The 17,924-nt window shown below is 40.8% G+C and overlaps 4 protein-coding genes across 4 annotated transcripts; 2 read left to right on the forward strand and 2 right to left on the reverse strand.

The window, feature by feature from the left end:
* Positions 1-1,586: 1,586 nt before the first annotated feature.
* Positions 1,587-9,293, forward strand: LOC129602579 (solute carrier family 12 member 3-like). The gene is given in 24 exon segments (XM_055501631.1): positions 1,587-2,069; positions 2,312-2,515; positions 2,608-2,694; positions 2,767-2,842; positions 3,016-3,108; positions 3,171-3,230; positions 3,301-3,383; positions 3,618-3,749; positions 3,834-3,880; positions 3,946-4,175; positions 4,368-4,540; positions 4,651-4,758; positions 4,837-4,913; positions 4,977-5,023; positions 5,095-5,196; positions 5,267-5,380; positions 5,665-5,918; positions 6,294-6,568; positions 6,641-6,735; positions 7,194-7,309; positions 7,312-7,354; positions 7,467-7,659; positions 8,721-8,849; positions 8,928-9,293. Coding segments are annotated over 24 exon segments (3,291 nt in total). The 5' UTR covers positions 1,587-1,700; the 3' UTR covers positions 9,112-9,293.
* A 1,580-nt stretch (positions 9,294-10,873) lies between these two features.
* LOC129602577 (28S ribosomal protein S15, mitochondrial-like) lies at positions 10,874-13,570 on the reverse strand. Its single transcript, XM_055501629.1, has 6 exons — positions 13,083-13,570; positions 12,921-12,996; positions 12,761-12,809; positions 12,430-12,514; positions 12,160-12,266; positions 10,874-11,600 (listed from the first exon to the last, which is right to left on the reverse strand). The coding sequence occupies exons 1-6, from the start codon at positions 13,318-13,320 to the stop codon at positions 11,208-11,210; spliced, it is 948 nt and encodes a 315-aa protein (XP_055357604.1). The 5' UTR covers positions 13,321-13,570; the 3' UTR covers positions 10,874-11,207.
* Positions 13,571-13,699: 129 nt separating this feature from the next.
* LOC129602735 (transcription initiation factor TFIID subunit 8-like) lies at positions 13,700-15,540 on the forward strand. Its single transcript, XM_055501868.1, has 3 exons — positions 13,700-13,897; positions 13,977-14,354; positions 14,814-15,540. The coding sequence occupies exons 2-3, from the start codon at positions 13,986-13,988 to the stop codon at positions 15,369-15,371; spliced, it is 927 nt and encodes a 308-aa protein (XP_055357843.1). The 5' UTR covers positions 13,700-13,897; positions 13,977-13,985; the 3' UTR covers positions 15,372-15,540.
* Positions 15,541-16,045: 505 nt separating this feature from the next.
* Positions 16,046-17,479, reverse strand: LOC129601655 (proteasome subunit alpha type-6-like). Its single transcript, XM_055500518.1, has 3 exons — positions 17,252-17,479; positions 16,651-17,162; positions 16,046-16,351 (listed from the first exon to the last, which is right to left on the reverse strand). Exons 1-3 carry the CDS (start codon positions 17,325-17,327, stop codon positions 16,199-16,201), a joined length of 741 nt encoding a protein of 246 aa, XP_055356493.1. The 5' UTR covers positions 17,328-17,479; the 3' UTR covers positions 16,046-16,198.
* Positions 17,480-17,924: the final 445 nt, after the last annotated feature.

Below are 17,924 nucleotides of genomic sequence, written 5' to 3' on the forward strand. Positions count from 1 at the left end.
CTAAAGTGCGGCAATTAACAGCGAACTCGGCCATAGCGTTTATTGGGTAAACATGGCTTCAGCCAAACCAACCCAGTAGCAGACAATCTGAGGCGTTGTAGTCAAGTAGGAGAAAAGTTATGGCGAACATTTTACAAAACTTTTATATTAAACACCTAGTACGCCATCAGTGGAATTTTAAAGGAAATATATTTGCCGTACATTTTTATGCATTCGCGAAGTGAAAAAACTCAATATCTTGACAATGCGCAGTGTACCAAAGTGGTACTTGTTAGCACTAGTTAAGTCCGTAGTGCGTAGTTTGCGTCCGGTGGGATAGAGGGCGAGGGCTTAAACCAGTCACTCCATTTGCCAGGCTAAGCATTTTGGCTGAACCTGGCATCTTCTGAAAATTCCAAAAAACCGACTTTTTGGAATTTTCATTTTCCCGTCTTTGAGGAGATGCCGAGAGTGTCTGAAATTCCAAATCTACTGTGTCGTCGTGCCGTACTCCTGTTGTCTAGCAGTTACGAATAACAATCTTTGAATTTATGTTTCTCCGTGCATATTGCTACTGCCTTTTTTCAGTCGCACAGCACCTTTACCATTTCAAACTGCTTAACTTAAAAATATTGAAAATTCCAGTAACAAAATGGGCGTATATCCAATTAATGATGCATTTTGAATTTTGCCACAAGCAGCACTTTGTCATCGCACGCGGTCTAGTGTACTGTATGTTGTGGTTTCTGTGCAGCAGCGTCACGTCAGTTCTCATGAGCGGTCGCCATAGCGGCACCCGGACTACTTCCGGTCATTCTGCGTTCATACGCGGTCTCTAGCACTGGAATATTTCGGCACTGCGTTTCTGCGTTTTTCTAAATTTAAGTACAGTAATTATGCAAAAATCTGTAAAGTTCTAACTTCAGTGCAGGGTCTTTCTCCCAGTTAGCAGGCAGTTATTTAATGACTAAGTGCAGAATTAACAAACTGAATTTTCCTCGAATCTTTTCTCACACTGGATTTCAGCTTTCGCATTTGAATCGATAATAAACTGCACGTGTTGCACTCTAGCTGTTACTGTTGTATGTATTAGGGTTTCAGAATTTTGGTTAACAGAAACAGGTCAAAAAAGTTTGCGTTCTTTGTTTTCAGTAATAAATACTAAGTGATACTTTTGTAATAATTGGTAGTGGTAGCGAAGAAATACCTGTTGTGCTAGTTTCAACCATTAAAAGATTCGATTAAGTGTTTCACGATGGCCAGCTCCATACGTACGCATATTATATAATTATGTAGGCTCTGTACTTTATGATGATACTGTTAAATAAGTATCACTTTACTGTGTAACTGTGAACACCATTGTTCGATTTTTCGATATTCGCCTTCCGGCAGTGCTCTTCTCGCAAATTATAGTGAAAACTCAAAATTTCCCAAGAAGGACTACTATTAAAATGTCTGGTCGCGGAAGCTTGATCTACTACATTTTGCTTAATCATCGATGTCATACTTTGCTGTTTTTCCACTTTTTCGCGTGTTATATGAGTATTACACTTTCCCTTCCGGCCAAACTCATGCTGCACTGGCTTTATCGTCATAGCGCTAGCCTTCCGGATCCACTATAACACTTGTGACAAGAAAACATTGCTTGTTTTGTCGCCCTTTTGGTATTGACTTTTTTAAAAGGAAATCGTTATTGATAACTGTAAACAAGTTACATTTCGATGGCAGATCGCGCCGCGGAAGAGCATGCGACGCCGGTGCGGAAAGTTTCCACGGCTGTTCAGCGGAAAATCTCCTCCACCGTCAACATACTACGCGACCGTGTCCATGTTGGATTTGAGAACGGCTTCGGTACCGGGCGGACGCGGCTGGAAGGAGAAGATCCGGCATTAATAGGATCGTCTCAGGATGCTGGAGCGCCTGAAAACCTGCCCAGCGGCTCCGACGGCCAACCGGGCCCGCTGGTCGGCCGCCCGTTGTCGCGTTCACCAACAGCCGAAGACATTGAGTTGGATATTTCCATGCGCGTGGAAGAGCTGCAGAAAGAGGGAATCAGTAATCCTGCGTTCGAAAAGAGCCAAGACGATGAAGTATGTTTTTTTACCGGCAAAAAATGTAAATTTTAAAAAAAAATTATTTTCAGGTACGTTTTCGAGAAATTAATTTCTTAAAATCTGGAGCATCTCGCATAGGTTAGGATTCACTGGTATTGCCGTAATTAAAAGAATTACGGAGGAAATTAATTTTCATGTACATGCTCGAGTTTGACATATAATTTTGTAAATATTGTATAATAATTATGTTTAAGCTCGTTCATTAAATGTTTGACCAGGAATATCCCGAAGAGGCGGCCAACACTGTGTCCCGCATGAGCACAGACACCGGTCGCAAGCGGCGCATTAACCGGCACGCGGATCGCTTTAGGAAAATCAGTCTGGGATACGGTGTTAACGAAGCGGTTCCCTCGGCTGAGCACTATCAAACGGAAAACTTAGACAGACTACGGCCGACCCTGGATGATCTGCGCACAGAAAAGGTAAACTAATGTTGACCGATAAATGCATACGTAACTGTTATGTATGCAGATTACGATCGGCATGCAGTACTAGGAAACAGCGTTTGTTATAGGCGGCAAGGGAAGAAGATGATGTTCGACAAACTGGAGCGGAGACTAAGTTAACAAAAAATAAATTAGGATGGATAAGAGGCGTTGTGGTAAGATTGCGCTTTGCGTTATGGCGGCTGCTGCTGCAAATAATATGAATCGTGGCTTGTGCCTTGCTTTAGCTATGGACAATTTTGAATTTGTGGGGAGTGATGTTGTTCCTGCGTATTGGATGGATGTGTGCTCAAGCGGGCATGGGTAAGCTGGTTGTGAGGACATACAGGTGGAAGCGAATTGCGTGTTTTCAGCCGAAAAACGCAATTGAATGCATGTTGTTCTTACCATTAGCGGTGGTATACGACATAATGAAAGCACTAACATGTTGAAGAACTTTATGACTTTTGTATCTCTGACCGGTGCGAATTTTACAGGTCTGTTCCTTGTGATCGTTGTTATTGCTACTATCATCGCCGTTTTAACAAGTTTATCCACATCCGCCATAAGTACAAACGGCGAAGTTGGGAGTATGTTTGAATCGACGTTAGAAAAAGCTGTTTAACAGTTGAAATTCTGTTGTACTTTTTAGCGGGCGGAACGTATTTTATGATTTCCAGGAGCCTTGGACCGCAGTTCGGTGCAGCTATTGGTGGGTGCCCAGTAATTCTGTCGTAATAATCATGTTTGGTTGTAAATTTGCCGTTTATGTCCATTTAAAGGCGTCATTTTCACGCTGGCCAACACCATCAACGTTTCGCTAAATATACAAGGATTTGCAGATGTTTTCGTCAAACTGATAGAGGTTAGATTAAGCATCGAGTCTGCTTTTTGATAGCGGTGTTTCTTTTGGATTAAAATGAAAAATCAATCACGTGGTACCGCTTAAAGAGACGAGAAAAAGCTTAAAAAATAGCAAAAAGGAACTTCAGTGTATGTAATTTGTTAATACCAGGAATTCACTTATAGATGTACGAGTACGAATATATGTGTCTCAAATACTAGAGCAAAACTTTTTTGTTCGTCTTGTTATAAACAGAGCGCCGGAGCGCATATAACCCGTTCTGGAGACCCCGATTTGCAGCACTTAAATGATGTCCGCGTTATTGCGGTAATCACGCTCATTTTGCTGACAGGATTTACGTTTTTCGGAATGGAGATTGCTTCTAAGGTACAGATATGGTCATCGCAGTGAGACGGACAAGGCGGGATGCTCAAAATTTTACAACTTATTTATTTTTGTTTTATTTTGCAGCTGCAGTCAGTTTTCTTCGTGATCCTTATGGCAGCTATATTTAACATGTGAGGGAATTAGATAAAAATAAGATTGATGCTAACTGATTGCCTCTTTTGCATATTTTGCGTAGAGTTATTGGATCGATTGTACCACCGACTGCAGAAAATCAGGCCAACGGCTTTGTAGGATATTCTTCCGCTTTATTTGCGGAAAATTTTGCTCCGGCTTTCCAGCATGATTCGACTGGCGATAATAGTTTCATGACAGTATTTGGTGTGTTTTTTCCTTCGGTTACCGGCATTTTAGCTGGGACATCCATTACGGGAGACCTTCGCGATCCTGCGAACGCCATACCGAAAGGTGACGTATGTTGATTTTTAACTTTTTTTGCAGCACAATAAACTTGTGTTAGTATTTTCTAATTCTTAGCAAAATTACCCTATATTATTGTAACCAAGAATCAAGAATGGCGTATCGTATTTGACAATTTTTGATTAACAAACTGTATCGATGTCGAGTTTTTTCGCACTGTTTAACCGTACACCGTTTCAGGCACCATCGTTGCTATCTGTTTTACGTCGGTATCATACATTCTTCTCGGGTGGGTCACGGCAGCTGTAACATTACGACACGCCAGCGGAAATGTTTCCGATCTGTACGCTGGCACATTACAAAATTGTATGGCGAACTCCAGTTGCACTCAAGGAAGTATCAATAATTTCGAGGTAGGTTGTGTTAAATATGTACCGTGTCCCCACTAATCGGAACACGCCAATAATCGTTGAAGAGTTAATTACTGCATCCAGTGCTTAACTGAATCCATCTTTGTATACAGATTATGGAAGAAGTTGCCCATTTCCGACCTATTGTTTTGGCTGGAATATTTTCGGCGACGCTCAGCACTTCGTTAGGATGTATTAATTTTGCACCCAAAATATTCCAGGTTGGTTAAAAGAGGTCTCTTGTTTTTCTGTTTCCGATGTTTTACTTTACGTTTTACTTTTTACTTGTTTTTTTCCAGGCATTATGCAGAGATAAAATATTTCCGGGGATCCATATATTTGGCAAAGGTTATGGGAAAAATGATGAACCTTACAGGTTAAACGAATATTACAAAGCGTTATTCTTTTATTCAGTTTAGATATATTATTTTCTTTGCAGAGCCTACGGTTTAGTTATGATCGTTGCCGTTATCTTTTTAATGCCAGGTAAGTTTGAAAGGACTTTACTAACTTGTATGAAGCTTGGATGAAATATACGAGCGTATTTTGTACTTTAGCAAACCTAAACTTCATTTCCAATATCGTTTCCAACTGTTTCCTCCTGACCTATGCGTTAGTCAATTACGCCACTTTTGACGCTGCATTTTCGAAATCCCCGGGTAAGAAGACTAAAAATTTTCCGCCCTATATGGTTTGACATTATTCTTAACTTTTAGTTTTTCGCTTTAGGATGGAGACCGACGTTTCGCTATTACAATAAATGGCTTAGCCTGGTCACCAGCATTGCATGCATAGTGATTATGTTCGCACTGGACTGGATGTCGGCAATTATAGCAATTGGCGTCGATATGTAAGTAAGGGAATGAAAATATGCTTTAGCTTCGCCGACGTTTTAGAAAAAGATTCGTATTTGCAAATGTATATTAAAATAGTCTCCTGAAAAGTCAGTGAGATTAAGAAAAGATTAAATTGAAGCAGCATAGCCGAATGATGTATACTCGGTGCTGTTTGTAAAAACTAAAATTGAGCGCGAAATTCATCGTACAAAGAAAAATATCTAACCAAGATTTCAAACGTTCTCCTAGCGCAAGCATGCATGTTATGGTTACGCCATTGTTTTTAATTATTTGCAGTCATACTTTGGGTATTCGTATACTACAGAGATCCTAAGGTTAATTGGGGAACGTCAGGCGAAGCTAATATTTATCGTCGAGCCTTGACGGATGCACTGAAGTTGATTACCGTCGAGGATCATGTTAAAAATTACAGACCACAAATTTTGCTTTTATGCGGATTGCCGTGCTCGCGTCCTGCATTGGTCCATTTTGCCAACAGCATTACCAAAGGCGTTGGCATGCTCATCTGTGGACATGTATTAGTGGTAATTACAATTTATGGCGATATTTTTCGATGAATTGCGCTCTTACTTTTCGGTAGTGCACAAATATACTGCCAAAATAAATTTACAACTTTTGGTACTGGTACGCTATTACGAAACAAGTGGGTTTCGCGTTGGATTATTTGGTTTAATATGGCCTTTTTGGATATATGATACTATTTATCGATAATAAAGTTTTTCTCTTGTAAAGTCTTACACGATTTCGCAGGAATATTTTTGTTGCCTTTGTTGACCCTTAGCGTGAATTTGTAAATAAAACGCTATACCGTAGCGTTGATATCACCGTTTCTCTTTTTTTGATTTAAAATTTTGAATGGTTTGTTTTATATGCAGTATCAGGACAGAAAGTGTTTTTAGGGAAAAACTTTGGAACGCAGAGAAGTCCTGGCACGCGAAATTTACATCTGGTTGAGGCGGCAAAAGATCCGAGCGTTTTATGACTATGTGGCGGCGGAGCGCACCGTGGAAGGAATGAAAGCATTGATACAGACTTCCGGTTTGGGCAAACTGAAACCGAACATAATTATGATGGGTTATCAACAGAGCTGGTCAGGCTGGACTGAAGAGTCCATAAATTCCTACATCGGCGTTATCAACCATGCGTTTGACTACAATATTGCGGTGGCCATCCTGTAAGCATGATCATCAAAGACACTGTAAACATAAATTGATACAGTTTAACAAATATTTTCTCCTCAATATAGCTATGCCAAGGAAGGCTTCGATATTGGAGAAGTCGTAAATTTCGAGAAACTTGTACGAGAGAACGTTGAAAACCTGAAAATGGAGGAGAACGTGAGTACATATATTTTGGAATCAAAGTACGGTGCAATTTCTTATTACTATTATAGTATATAATGATAGAATACGATTGACCGCCACTAATGTAAGTAATTACTAATCATGGAGTAGAACCATAATGGTTAAGGCGGCACCATTTTAAAATATGCATTGTACGTGCAAGTTGTGTACAAAGGCTTTCAGCCGTATGCCAGTGAAGTAGTTAATAACCTTTCATGTGTTAATAGTAAGTGTTTTATGTATTTGTCTTTATGTATACTTTATGTATATTTTATGTTTTGTTTTATGTATATTTATGTCTTTATAAATATTTCGACATGCAGACGTTCGTTCTATACTTATACAGTACTGAATGCATTTGACCTTAGTTTGGTGTACACAAAATGGTTTTATTAATTGTTGTTTTCGCGTTCACAATTTTTTGTTGTTGTTGCCAAATCGCAGGGAGCTTCAAAGATGTATTTGTGAAAAATGAAAAAGCGGTCCCTCTTGATATACTTCCGACGGATGATCCGGATATGGTAGCACGTATCAATCTGGCCCGGAAATTCGAACCCGGCAAGAAAAAAAGGCCATGAATGGCGAAATCCATGTTTGGTGGTTGTATGACGACGGCGGTATGAAGTATTTCTATGTTTGAATTTGAGAATACAATTTGCTCGATTTAAAATTATGTTCTGTTAAACAGCCCTCTGACCTCAGAAATGACTTTTAGTTTTATCATGGCAGGGTTAACACTTCTGCTTCCTTATTTGATGACCCGGCGCAGTCCCTGGAGTGGGTGTCCGCTCAAGGTGTTTTGTCTGGCGGGAGCCGATCCGGAATCCACAAAGAAGAGCATGATGACTTTGCTTGCTCAATTTCGTATAAAGGCTGTGGATGTCGTTCCGGTCAATCTGGACCAAACTCCATCGCTGCAGAGGTACAGATATGCTGCTGCACTTACAGTATTTGTTTTTTATTTGCATTCTTTAAATTAATTTATGCTTTCGGGTACCAGTATATTTGATGAGCATTTTCCATTCTGTTGCACAACGCTACTCGTATGGTTGTTCAAGTGAAACACTATGATAATTGATAAGTGAATGAGCGATGGTCGTTCAAGTTAAACACCCGAAATATTGAATTCCCCAAACCAATTTTCTTCCGGTTTTTTCTTTATCCAATTAAGGAGGATTTACTCTTTACAGAGTACTAGAAATTTTAAAAAAAAGCTCGAACCGTTTTCTTGCAATTGCGTCGTAAAGAAATCAGTGACGAAAGCGCTTTAGCCACGCCACATGAGCCACTGCACTAAGCTCATACAATTGTAGTCGCCGCCGTACATGGGCGGCTGTGCCATCGCCGTGTTAGAAGTTAATTTAGTTCAGCTTGGTTTCCGTTTAATTTGATTTTTTCCCCATGTCTTCAAAGTTGATGTCTTTAAACTGAATTCGAGCTCCTCTAAATCAACTTCTAACACGGCGATGGCACAGCCGCCCCTGTACGGCGGTGACTCCAATTATATGAGCTTAGTGCAGTGGCTCATGTGGCGTGGCTAAAGCGCTTTCGTCACTGATTTCTGTACGACGAAATTGCAAGAAAACGTTTCAAGCTTTTTTAAAAATTTTAAGTACTCTGTAAAGAGTAAAACCTCCTTAATTGGATAAAGAAAAAAACCGGAAGAAAATCGGTTTGGGGAACTTAATATTTCGGGTATTTCGGGTGAACGACCATCGCTCATTCACTTATCATAGTGTTTCACTTGAACGACCATACGAGTTAAAGTGACAACATTCTTTTGCAAGTACGTAATAATACTGTCTTTGACGGCTAAACTTGCAGGTATTACTGTATCAAAACTATTTTTAACTTGCAGAGTAGGTGCCACCGTAAACCAAAATTTTCGGTGCTAAATGGGTTTTTAATGGTGTCCATATATACCACAAAAAATATCTCCGGTTAAACAAATCATAATTTGAGAAACGGATTTTTACTTTACAGCCAAGATTGGTTTAATACTTTGATATCGGACTACCGTCTTAATGAGGTGACCAGGAGGGTTTCCCGGCTGGATCACTATGATGAATCGGAAATGGTGCAATTCAGTCGGCGCACAATGAACCAAATAAGGTAAGTAAGCACCGACATACATATAGAGCATGCTACATCTGAAAACGAAATTTTCTCACGCAGTATGACTATGTGCAGGTTACGGGAACTGCTGCTGGAACATTCATCCCAATCAGCGCTCAATGTCATCACAATGCCGTTGCCCAAGGAAGGGCGCAACTCGTTACACTATATGGTTGTGCTGGATACTCTGACCAGAAACATGCCGTTGACCTTATTGATACGGGGTACTCAGGAGAGCGTACTCACATATTACTGCTAAGAGCAGTTATTATTAAGTAATTAATTTAACAGCATGCTTTAATTATTGAAAAAATTATTTTATAAAATACGAATGTAAGGCACCTGGTTACAATTTGTACATGTCGCAGTCGGGGTCGCATGGGCAGTGGTGCTTTTGGGGGACTTTTTTCTTTTACGTCTAATAAACTCACGAAGAACATGCTCATTTTGGAGCTGTAAAATGCCAGATGACGTTGATCTTTCTTATTTTAATGAGCCATTTCCCATCAGTGACAATACCTTTACAGACAGTTAAACTGATTAGGAAAACCACATATCTATAGAAGACTATAACCACATATCTGTAGAAGATCTATAGAAGACTAGACCACATATCTATAAACCACATATCTATAGAAGATCTATAGAAGACTAGAAGTACAGTAGTTTTTGTACTACTTGTTGTGGCACAGTGTGCCCATAGTACAACGGTCTTCCTATGACTGGCATGCGATATATCATCTAAATCGCAATTTAAAAAATGCGGGCTTTTCTGCAGACAGGTCCACAGTTGTCGTTCTTATACACCGCACAGCATTTCTCATTCTCTCCACAATCAGTATCATTGCCGTTACAAATGCGAACCCATTCTCCGTTGACCAGACGATGGTTACCGGCGCAGACGACGGGTCCGTGTCCGGCGTGCGGCGGCCAGACCGGTCGGTCTACCAGCGGTGGGCACAGGCCGGCCGTGCCGCTAACCGATGGAATGTCCACGACGACAGCAGCCACGAGGAAGGCAAGGATGCAGATCCGGAAGTGCATTTTGCGACTGGGGGCTGAGCTATAAATTTGAAATTATAACTTAACTATGACACCGCTAAAACGCTTCCTGAACTGCAAGGGCTGCTCTGACACTCAAACAAGACGAAACCACATAGGTTTAATATTTTACAAATACTTTGAAATACGGAGCTACCACAAGATAAGCAGAAATTATCGGTCCGGATAACCGACGACGGCATTGTTCTTTCCACAAACTTGTGTAATCGGCAGAAATAGGTTTAAAGTTCTCATCAATAAAGAGTGACCTTCGAAAGTTTCCACGCATAAATAAAATTCCCTGATAGCAGTTCTTTGTTATAACTCCCTAGATTAACCGCTGCTGTGCAAAAGACAAATTTTTACATCCGAGGCAGCGAATACTATCTAGGCCCGCTCATTGTTCAAAGGTCATAGCAGTTAGATTTATGACTGAATAACAATGCAGAAGATTTAACAGTTATCATGAGGAAGCGTTATATCGTTTGTATGAGAACGACGCTGCGGTTAAACGGCAGATAATAATTGTATCTTTACTCACTTTTCATATAAAAGCCGATCGTTTGGTCAATATGATACAGTACGTACTCTGATTCAGTGCTTCCGGTCCGTTTTCTGCCTCGATAGCCTAACTGTTCACTTCATACAATCACCATGGAGTCCCGACTGGTCATTGCATCCGCCATGATCCTGGCCGCAGTTATCCTATCAGCGGAATTCCCGACTGTTGCCGCCCGTGCTGGATTGTGCCCGCCGTTGTCCGACCGACCGGTTTTCCCTCCCCATGGTGGACCCGGTCCGGTGATGTGCACAGAAACCCACCGCATGTACAACGCCCAATGGGCGCCCGCATGTGCCACTGATAATGAGTGTGGTCCCAATGAAAAGTGCTGTGCACTTTGGAAGAACGACCCCTGCAAGCCGGTGTGCCGACGAGCAAGAATTTTCTAAGCCATTCTGTTCTTCTAGCGTTGTCTAACTTCTAGCGTTGTCTAACTGTTAACTGGTACGAAATGTTCTGTCAGTTACGAATATAAATAATATCGGCTGAATGCCTACCTCTTTTTAAGAGGAACGGGAGAAAAAATTAAACACGATACTGAATACCACCAAAACTTAAAACTTGAAATGGAAACGACTGTTTTGCGTTTTACTGTTTTTGATAGGATCAATAATAGTGCAAATTGCAAATGCGTGATGCCTGCTATTTAATTACAGCAAAGAATAAGCGCAGACAAAACACGAACGACAAAGACTGCACAGTGCATGATAATGGTATAATGTGCCACAGTTCTCACCGCACAGTGGTGAGAATTACTGTGCCACAGCCAACATAGACGGTTTAGACTGCGATTCTGTATCGACCTGCAGCTGCAGTGCCGCCAGTTCTTCACGTAATTGTTTCTCTTCCGCATCTATCGCCGCCAACTCTTTGGCTTTCCGCTGCAGGAATTCTGGCTGCTTGTTTTTAAGTTCGCCATGGTACTTTTCCAGCTTGGCTTTCCGGACTTCCATGGCCGTTTTCTGGGTGATGGCACGGTAGATTTCTCTTGGAGTGTTCCGATTACGAAGATTCGGGGGTGAATACTCAAGCTCCAGCCGTTGTAGAACCCAGCAGAATTTATTATAATCCCACTCACGTAAGCGACGAAGCAATTTGGTGCGTGCGTACACTGCGCCCTGGAGAAAGTAGCGCATCCGTGGTGTCTAAGGACAAACATAACCAAAATTTCCATTAGAAAATTTGAGAGTTACCATTCACTAAGCTAGATACATCCGTAAAATTCTGTTCTAAATTCGCACTGCTGTATGAAATTTTATGCAGTACTATGAAAAAAAACTGCAAGCGGAAACTAAGTAACAGAAAGTGCGATTTTCCATCTACCGACGTACAGTATAAGTATAGACTTTGCAAATACAGCACAACATTAATTTCGCAGACTACTTTAATAAGATCAAAATCTTTCTTTATATGTTCTATGTGAATCAAGCTCTATGTAATTTCATAATAAATTTAAGCAATAAGTAGTATTTTCGCTATCGTATCAAATTAAGCAGAGGAACAAAACATAATGACTGAGCAATGCATAAGAACTGGAATTACAAAATTTTAAATGAAAAACTGTAACTAACTTTAAACCAAGTCAAAACTTTAACTAATTCATGAAGCGTTTTCCATCGTTTTCCATGACAGCTGAACAAAATTATTACGTATAACGTTACGATTTAGAAGTTTTTACGACAACCACAGTTACCAGATACTCACACCGGGTTTAATTACGCGGAGAGGATCAGGATTTTTTAATTTTGGCTGAGCGGCTGGACTGAGCAGATAGTCCTGAGTGGCCCGTATCTGAGCCGTAATCTGTGCAACTGTAAGCAAACGTCATCATTTAGGCCAGATGCGATCTGAGTTTCGCATACAGGATAATTTTGCAATCATGCAGGACCAACAATTAACGTAAATAAAACCCTCAAAGCATCAATATCTATGCATAGGATTTATCGGGAAAAAGTTTGTCTTGTTTGCACTCACTCTTCACTTCGATTGAACTGTCATCGGATTCATAACGCCGGACTCGCGATACCAGTTCATATTCCAACATTTCTTTCGTACACGACTGTAAAAACAATCACTATGAGTCTATGAGTATAAAACTCTTTTATGGTGCAGTTACCAGTACATACGGTTTGGCTGACATGTTCAAATAAAAATTCAAAAAACCAAATGAATTGCACCATAAAATAGTGTTGTACTCTCGCTACGGCATTTCAGGAAATGTTTAGCAAATTTAACTTTCAGGCAAAGAAGCGTTTATATCTATATTCAGTAGCATTAACAGGCCAATCAAAGTGATACAACTTACAATGTGTCCGAAATCCAAGGAGCACAATTTGTGAACATTTTCATCCGCACTGCAATAAAAAAGGATTTGAACACTGTTATATACCATTTATGAGAAACTGAAAATATGCATGACCGAAGTCTTCCAGCCATAAACCAAAATGAGCCAAGCTGAAACGTACTCTATGAGTTCTTTGCAGCCAATAAATTCCTTCCGTGGGCGCTTCAGGTCCCATTTAGGCACCTTCGCCTTGTCGCCTAGAATGGGTTTATCATTTACACATGTTTTTTCCCACCAAATAGTCAAACAAAGCCTGTTTTAAATTTCTCAAGTTGCAACTTACCCGATTTATACTGCGTCGATTCTTTGTATCTGACCATGCTGCCGATTGGTTCGATGTCCATAATCCATTTCACTTCCCACGCCGGAACGGTTGTATGGAACGCTCTCCATCGGCCTTCATGACGATTGAGGGATAATATCGGAGGTGCACACGAAAGCGAACTTACGGAGGGAGAGAAGCTGCATAATGCTTGCCCCTTGAACGCAAACACTGTGCGAAGGGTTTTCCATGCATTCATTTCTGATGACGAGTCTAGACTCTAGCTGCTAGCAGGTAAATGGCTAGAGACTACAGCCAGCAGTAGCACCATATGACAATGGCCAGCAGTGGAACCCTTTACTATAAGTACACTCGCAAAAAAAACGCTAAAAACGCAGCAATATTGCTGGTTTTGCCTTCATGAGAACAGCGAAGAACAATCCACAATATATTTTTAATCAACTGTTTCATAAAATTTTATTTGTTGCTTTGCTGCCTTTGCAAGTTTAAAAAGTAGAGTGAAAAATCCGAAACAGAAAACCACAATCGCAAATTTCGAGCGGCGGCGCCGTAACTGGGCGGTTGGAGCTGAGCATGAGAGAGAGCTTTCAAGCGATTTGTGTTTATTTATAATTTACTATTTGCATTTTTGTTTCTTTTTCGTTTTTACATTTTAATTTATATTTTTTTCATGCTCTTAGCGATTTTTGATCGAATGTTCGGTCATTTTCAAATTATGATGTCATTGTTTATACCTTTTGTGCGCGCAAAAGACGTTGACGATGTATTATGAAGCAGAAGTGCGACAATAAGTGGTTCTTGTCAATGAATTGCTGGTGAGTCAGTATAACAAGTCAAAGCGATCTGTTTTGTGAGTTTTGAATTCACAATTTCACTTTTGTCGCTGGCTGAAAGGTTTGAAGAATGGCGGAAGATATCTCAACGACATCTATCGTGGAATCTCCCGTTTCCACCTCTTTGCGGTGCATAATTGCTGCTCTTCTAAATGAGCATGGTATTGAAGAACTGGAAGATCCTGTTTGCGTGGCGATCCTGGAACAGATTCTGGTGAAAGTTGTGATGAAGCTGGGATCTTTGACGCAGTCCTTTGCTGAACATGCAATGCGAGCGCAGGCACACTTCGCTGACTCCATCATGGCTGTTGCCTTTACTGGCATGGACATACCGAAGCTTAAATCGTACTCAAGGGAGTTCCGGATTCCAAAACTGCTGGATGGCGTCAAACTGACGCCGGATCAGGCTGGATCGGCTGTGCCTTCGACACTATTTCAAGTAAGATTTATCACTTATGTAAGAAAATCAGAGAAGTGTTCGAATAATACTTGCTGTTATTATTATATTAGATTAATAGTGAGCAGCTGATCAGTCGCTTATAAACACTGGGTACTTAATTTTTGACGCTATAGTATTTTTCCAGTATCAACTAGCCCATGAATCCATTCTCATGGTTCTTTTAGTTACATAGTTATTATATCCTTTCTTTCTTCTTCCGCGAGGATTGAAAGAACGGCAGTGTTTTGTTACTTTTCTGGACTAATTTTACCAATTGCGATAATTATTATTCGTTTCTTTATCTATGTGCGGTTTGGTTGAAAAAAAAGAAATTATTACCGCTATGACTTTGCTGGCTTTGGTGCATTGTTCATCTGGAAATTGTGACACATTGGACTTTGGTGCAAGTTAGTTTTGTTTAATTATTGGTATCACAAATAAGTTTATTCTTCCTTTCAGAGTGGCGACCAGCGACGACTGCCACGCTACATTCCTGATTATTTTCCTCCCATGCCGAGCGTGTACACATTCGAATCAACGCCTGTTCAGAAACAGAATAAGATTGATTATAAGCAAGCTCGGGAAAAGCTAGCCAGTGAGCGACGCCAAGTGGAGAAATCTCTCACCGCATACCACTTGCGGATTGCCGGTCCTCTCGATTCGCCCTTCCAGCTCAAGGATCCAAGTTTCGCGCTGCTCCCAGCTACCTATCGCTTGGACAAGCCTGCGTATATTGCTGCATTAAGCCCGTCAAAATTTGAGAATCGTCGTACAGAGGAAGTCAGCAGATTCTCCAAAGAGACGGAACTGGATAAATCCAGGGAAGATGACGAACTGCAGAGCATGAAGGAAGACGGGCCACCTCGTAAATATCGCCGACATAATCAGCAGAAAAAAGTCGGCGATAAGGAGCGCAAACAGAAAACACCTTCGAAAAAATCCGGACCAAAAAGCAAAGAACGCCACAAAGAGGAGACCGAAGAATCGAATTCGGCTAGTGGACTTTTTTCCCCATAACCAGAATGTTCCTGTAATTATAATCTGTACAATATTAACAATACGTTGTTTAAATTAAGTACACTTATTTCATTTGCTGAAAAATTGTAATTTTTCAATTGAACGTCGTGCCTGAGTATTGTGATTGTGAGAATCTGCATTTTAAGAAATTAAAAACATGAACTTTTTTACTCCAGCTCACGGTGTTCACCAGCAAATTTTGCATGGAAGTCTACACTTTGTATGCTTAAAACAGCGTTTGCCGATAATTGCAGCATCACGAAAAAATGGCAGTAAACACTGTTAAGAGAGCAAACATTTCAGCCCTTGTTGGACTTAAAACACTACTAACCTGTAAGTAAAATGCTATTACTTCAGTCTTTAACTAGTACTGTACTGAAAGTGAAATGTATAGATACAGTACTGCGGAGGAGACCCTCAGCCAAACCACAACACTGACAGTACGCGGTAGATGATTTATTACGATATGCAGGAAGAATTACCTACACAAATACACTGTTCTCATATTAGATAGAAAGATATTAGATATATATCAGATTTGAAAGATATTAGGTATTAGGTAGATATCATTAGATATCCCCCCATTATTACCTATTTACAGTACTGTACAGTAATTATTTGAAAGGCTCAGTCCAGTGACGATATATGACCGTAAAGTAAGTGCTGAATCCGCCTTTTTCGGTTTTGCTTTTTTGGAGTTAAATTCAGTCAGGATCGAAAATCGAAAAAATCACAAGAACAGAAAACTTGTGAAACCGCATACCTGATAGCATCTTTCATACCAGCGCCAACGTAGTAAAAAACTGAGATATCGAATATGCAATATTCTAATCTTTTTCAGACAACGAAGCCAAATGTTGCTCGATTTCTTGTTCAGTCAAAATATGGAAATACGGCTTTTCCTGCGTTACACATGCAACTTCAACCTCGCTTGGTTTGAAGTCCACCGCCAGGACCGTGGAAAAACAGTTAAGCGCCAACTGCAAACATGATACAATTTACAGAATCGCCAACAACAGCCACAAATTAACAGAATCGTTAGGCATCAAAAGGTTTAAGGACCAAATTAAATCATTAAATCTTTGGCCTTAGTCAGTGTACTCATTTTAGTGGTTTCACTTTGCTTTAATAAAACGAGGGAAGAAATACAACTGATAGCTGCGCAACAAAATTCTAGAGGATAAAACAATTTTTAAAAATGTGCTAAAGATCTTTAGTTTACCGCTTGGAAATCCACCTAATGGCAGAATGAATACTTTTAAATAAGAGGTTCACTCACTTCGACAACTTCATTATCGCTCAGCGTCGCTTGTTGTTTCAGCGACTTCTCCAAAAACGCGTTCACCTCCGCCTGCTTGGCGCCCACACCAATCCCCCGGAAACCACAATAAAATCCAGCCGGATCCGTCTTGTACAGCTGCGGTCCCTTCTCCGTATCGTAGCCGATCATCATCATGGAGCAGCCCAGTGGCCGCATGAAGGCATTCTGCGTGTACACCTGGTTGATGTCGGCCATCCGCTTGCACAGCATATCCAACGGAATCTCATATCCGAACTTATACTTCCAGTTGGCCGCTTCGTATTGCGCGCGCTGCACCTGGGCACGCGAGTCCCCAATCAGACCCGTCATAACGCAGCCGTGAGACTCGGTCAGACGGTACAGGTTGGAGACGGATACAGGATCGAGCAACTTGTCGGGGACTTTCTTCTGTGTAATCACCACGGCGGCCGAGGTGCCTTTGAGGCCCACGGATGTATGACCGGTGGCGCTAATGGCTTTGAAGGCATATTCTGTGGGAAAGCACACGACCGCATAGTATCGAGAATTTTGGTGCTAGATGAAACTGGTCAGAGTGTGCGAATATTAACTGCCAGCTTACCAACTTGGTACAGACGACCCTCTGGAGAGAAGACGGTGATATACCGATCGAATCCAGCTGAGGATCCTCTGGACATGTTTATATTTGGCGCAAACTATGGCTCGTCAAAATCAAAACCGATTCCGAGATGTACCGAAAACTAAAAGGGTGCCCAACATCCGCAAGATGAACGGTAAGTAACCGTAAGTTTAACTTAACAGCTATCTTTTTGAAAACCAAAATCTGTTTAGTCTTCATAAGAACTGCTGTGCAATGATGAGTCACAGATGCTAGCGATCATTGCTAGGGCCCTCAGCCTTGCCTCAGACTTCACAACGCGGTAAAGCGTGAGTACTCAGAACTCAGAAGTGAGTAAATTTTAGTAAACGAATCGCCGGTACTCGTAAAAAACGATAGAAGTAGCGGTAAAATTACTTACCGGTTACTACTAAATACTTACAAAAAATTATAATGGGTAACAAGGCCTACATGAAAATTAATGATCTCGTTAAAAAGTTTCAAAACTGCCGTTTTAGTGATTAGCATATATGCCGTTAATGTTGTACTCCTCAGTCCCAAAGAAAAAACCAACCTCAGATAGAGACCCAGACTTCCAGTCATCTACAACTTCCTACATACGTTTTGCAAGTTAGAAGTACTTCTCTATAGTTAGTTTTTTCAACAATGTGAAGCG

The sequence above is a fragment of the Paramacrobiotus metropolitanus genome, unplaced genomic scaffold (genome assembly GCF_019649055.1).
Source record: "Paramacrobiotus metropolitanus isolate TYO unplaced genomic scaffold, Prichtersi_v1.0 Parri_scaffold0000004, whole genome shotgun sequence".
Lineage (NCBI taxonomy): Eukaryota > Metazoa > Tardigrada > Eutardigrada > Parachela > Macrobiotidae > Paramacrobiotus > Paramacrobiotus metropolitanus.